The sequence below is a fragment of the Oryza glaberrima genome, chromosome 9 (assembly GCF_000147395.1).
Source record: "Oryza glaberrima chromosome 9, OglaRS2, whole genome shotgun sequence".
Taxonomy (NCBI): domain Eukaryota; kingdom Viridiplantae; phylum Streptophyta; class Magnoliopsida; order Poales; family Poaceae; genus Oryza; species Oryza glaberrima.
This window is the reverse complement of record NC_068334.1, coordinates 4,815,696-4,816,605: the sequence shown is the minus strand read 5'-3', so window position 1 is coordinate 4,816,605 and position 910 is coordinate 4,815,696. Positions and strand designations below refer to the sequence as shown.

The 910-nt window shown below is 48.2% G+C and overlaps 1 protein-coding gene across 1 annotated transcript; it reads left to right on the top strand.

Annotated features, from left to right (window-relative positions):
• The first annotated feature begins 25 nt into the window (after positions 1–25).
• LOC127784972 (SKP1-like protein 5) lies at positions 26–641 on the top strand. Its single transcript, XM_052312400.1, has one exon. It carries the CDS (start codon positions 80–82, stop codon positions 566–568), a length of 489 nt encoding a protein of 162 aa, XP_052168360.1. The 5' UTR covers positions 26–79; the 3' UTR covers positions 569–641.
• Positions 642–910: the final 269 nt, after the last annotated feature.

Genomic DNA, 910 nt, shown 5'->3' with positions numbered 1-910 from the left:
GCTAGCGAGTTCGTCCCGTCCGTGTTCAAGTTCTACAGCAATTCACCCCGCGAGTTCGACGAGAAACTAACCAACATCAATGGCGGCCGCAAAGGAGGGAAGCGACAGCATAATCCTTCTGATCAGCTCGGACGGGCAGCACTTCCAGGTGACGGAGGCGGAGGCGAGCATGTCGAAGCTAGTGAGCAACATGATCGAGGACGACTGCACGGAGAACGGCGTCCCTCTCCCCAACGTCGCCTCCAACGTCCTCGCCAAGGTGCTCGAGTACTGCAAGAAACACGCCGCCGCCGCCACGGCCGAGGATGTCGCCGTGAAGGATCAGGAGCTGAAGAGCTTCGATGCCAGCTTCATCGATGTCGACAACACGATGCTGTTCGGCCTGATCTTGGCCGCCAACTACTTGAACGTGCCGTCTCTACTTGATCTTGCGTGCCAACACATGGCTGACTTGATCAAGGGCAAGACGGTACAGGAGATCAGGGACACGTTTGGGATCGTCAACGACTTCACACCAGAGGAGGAGGAGGAGATCCGCAAGGAGAACGAATGGGCCTTCGAGAACTAGAGTTTTAGACATTTGTCACGTGTTATTTACTATTCCCGCTGCTTTATACCCCTCCGTTTCTTAATGTAACACTTTCGAGAAGTAGAGTATCTATTATCTATCTATATATCTATTATCTATCTATTATATACTAAATGTCCATTAACCTTTCCACAAACGCTCTTCAGCCGCTACTTGGCACTCCTATAAATACTCCTAGCTAAATCGCCACATGGCACCGTTTAATCTCACCATCGATTTCTACTTAAATTGGTGGACCCGATATTTTAAACTATTACGGATGTATTATTTTAAAAGTAATACTCCCAACCATTAGATTAGATGTATTATTTTAAAAGTAAT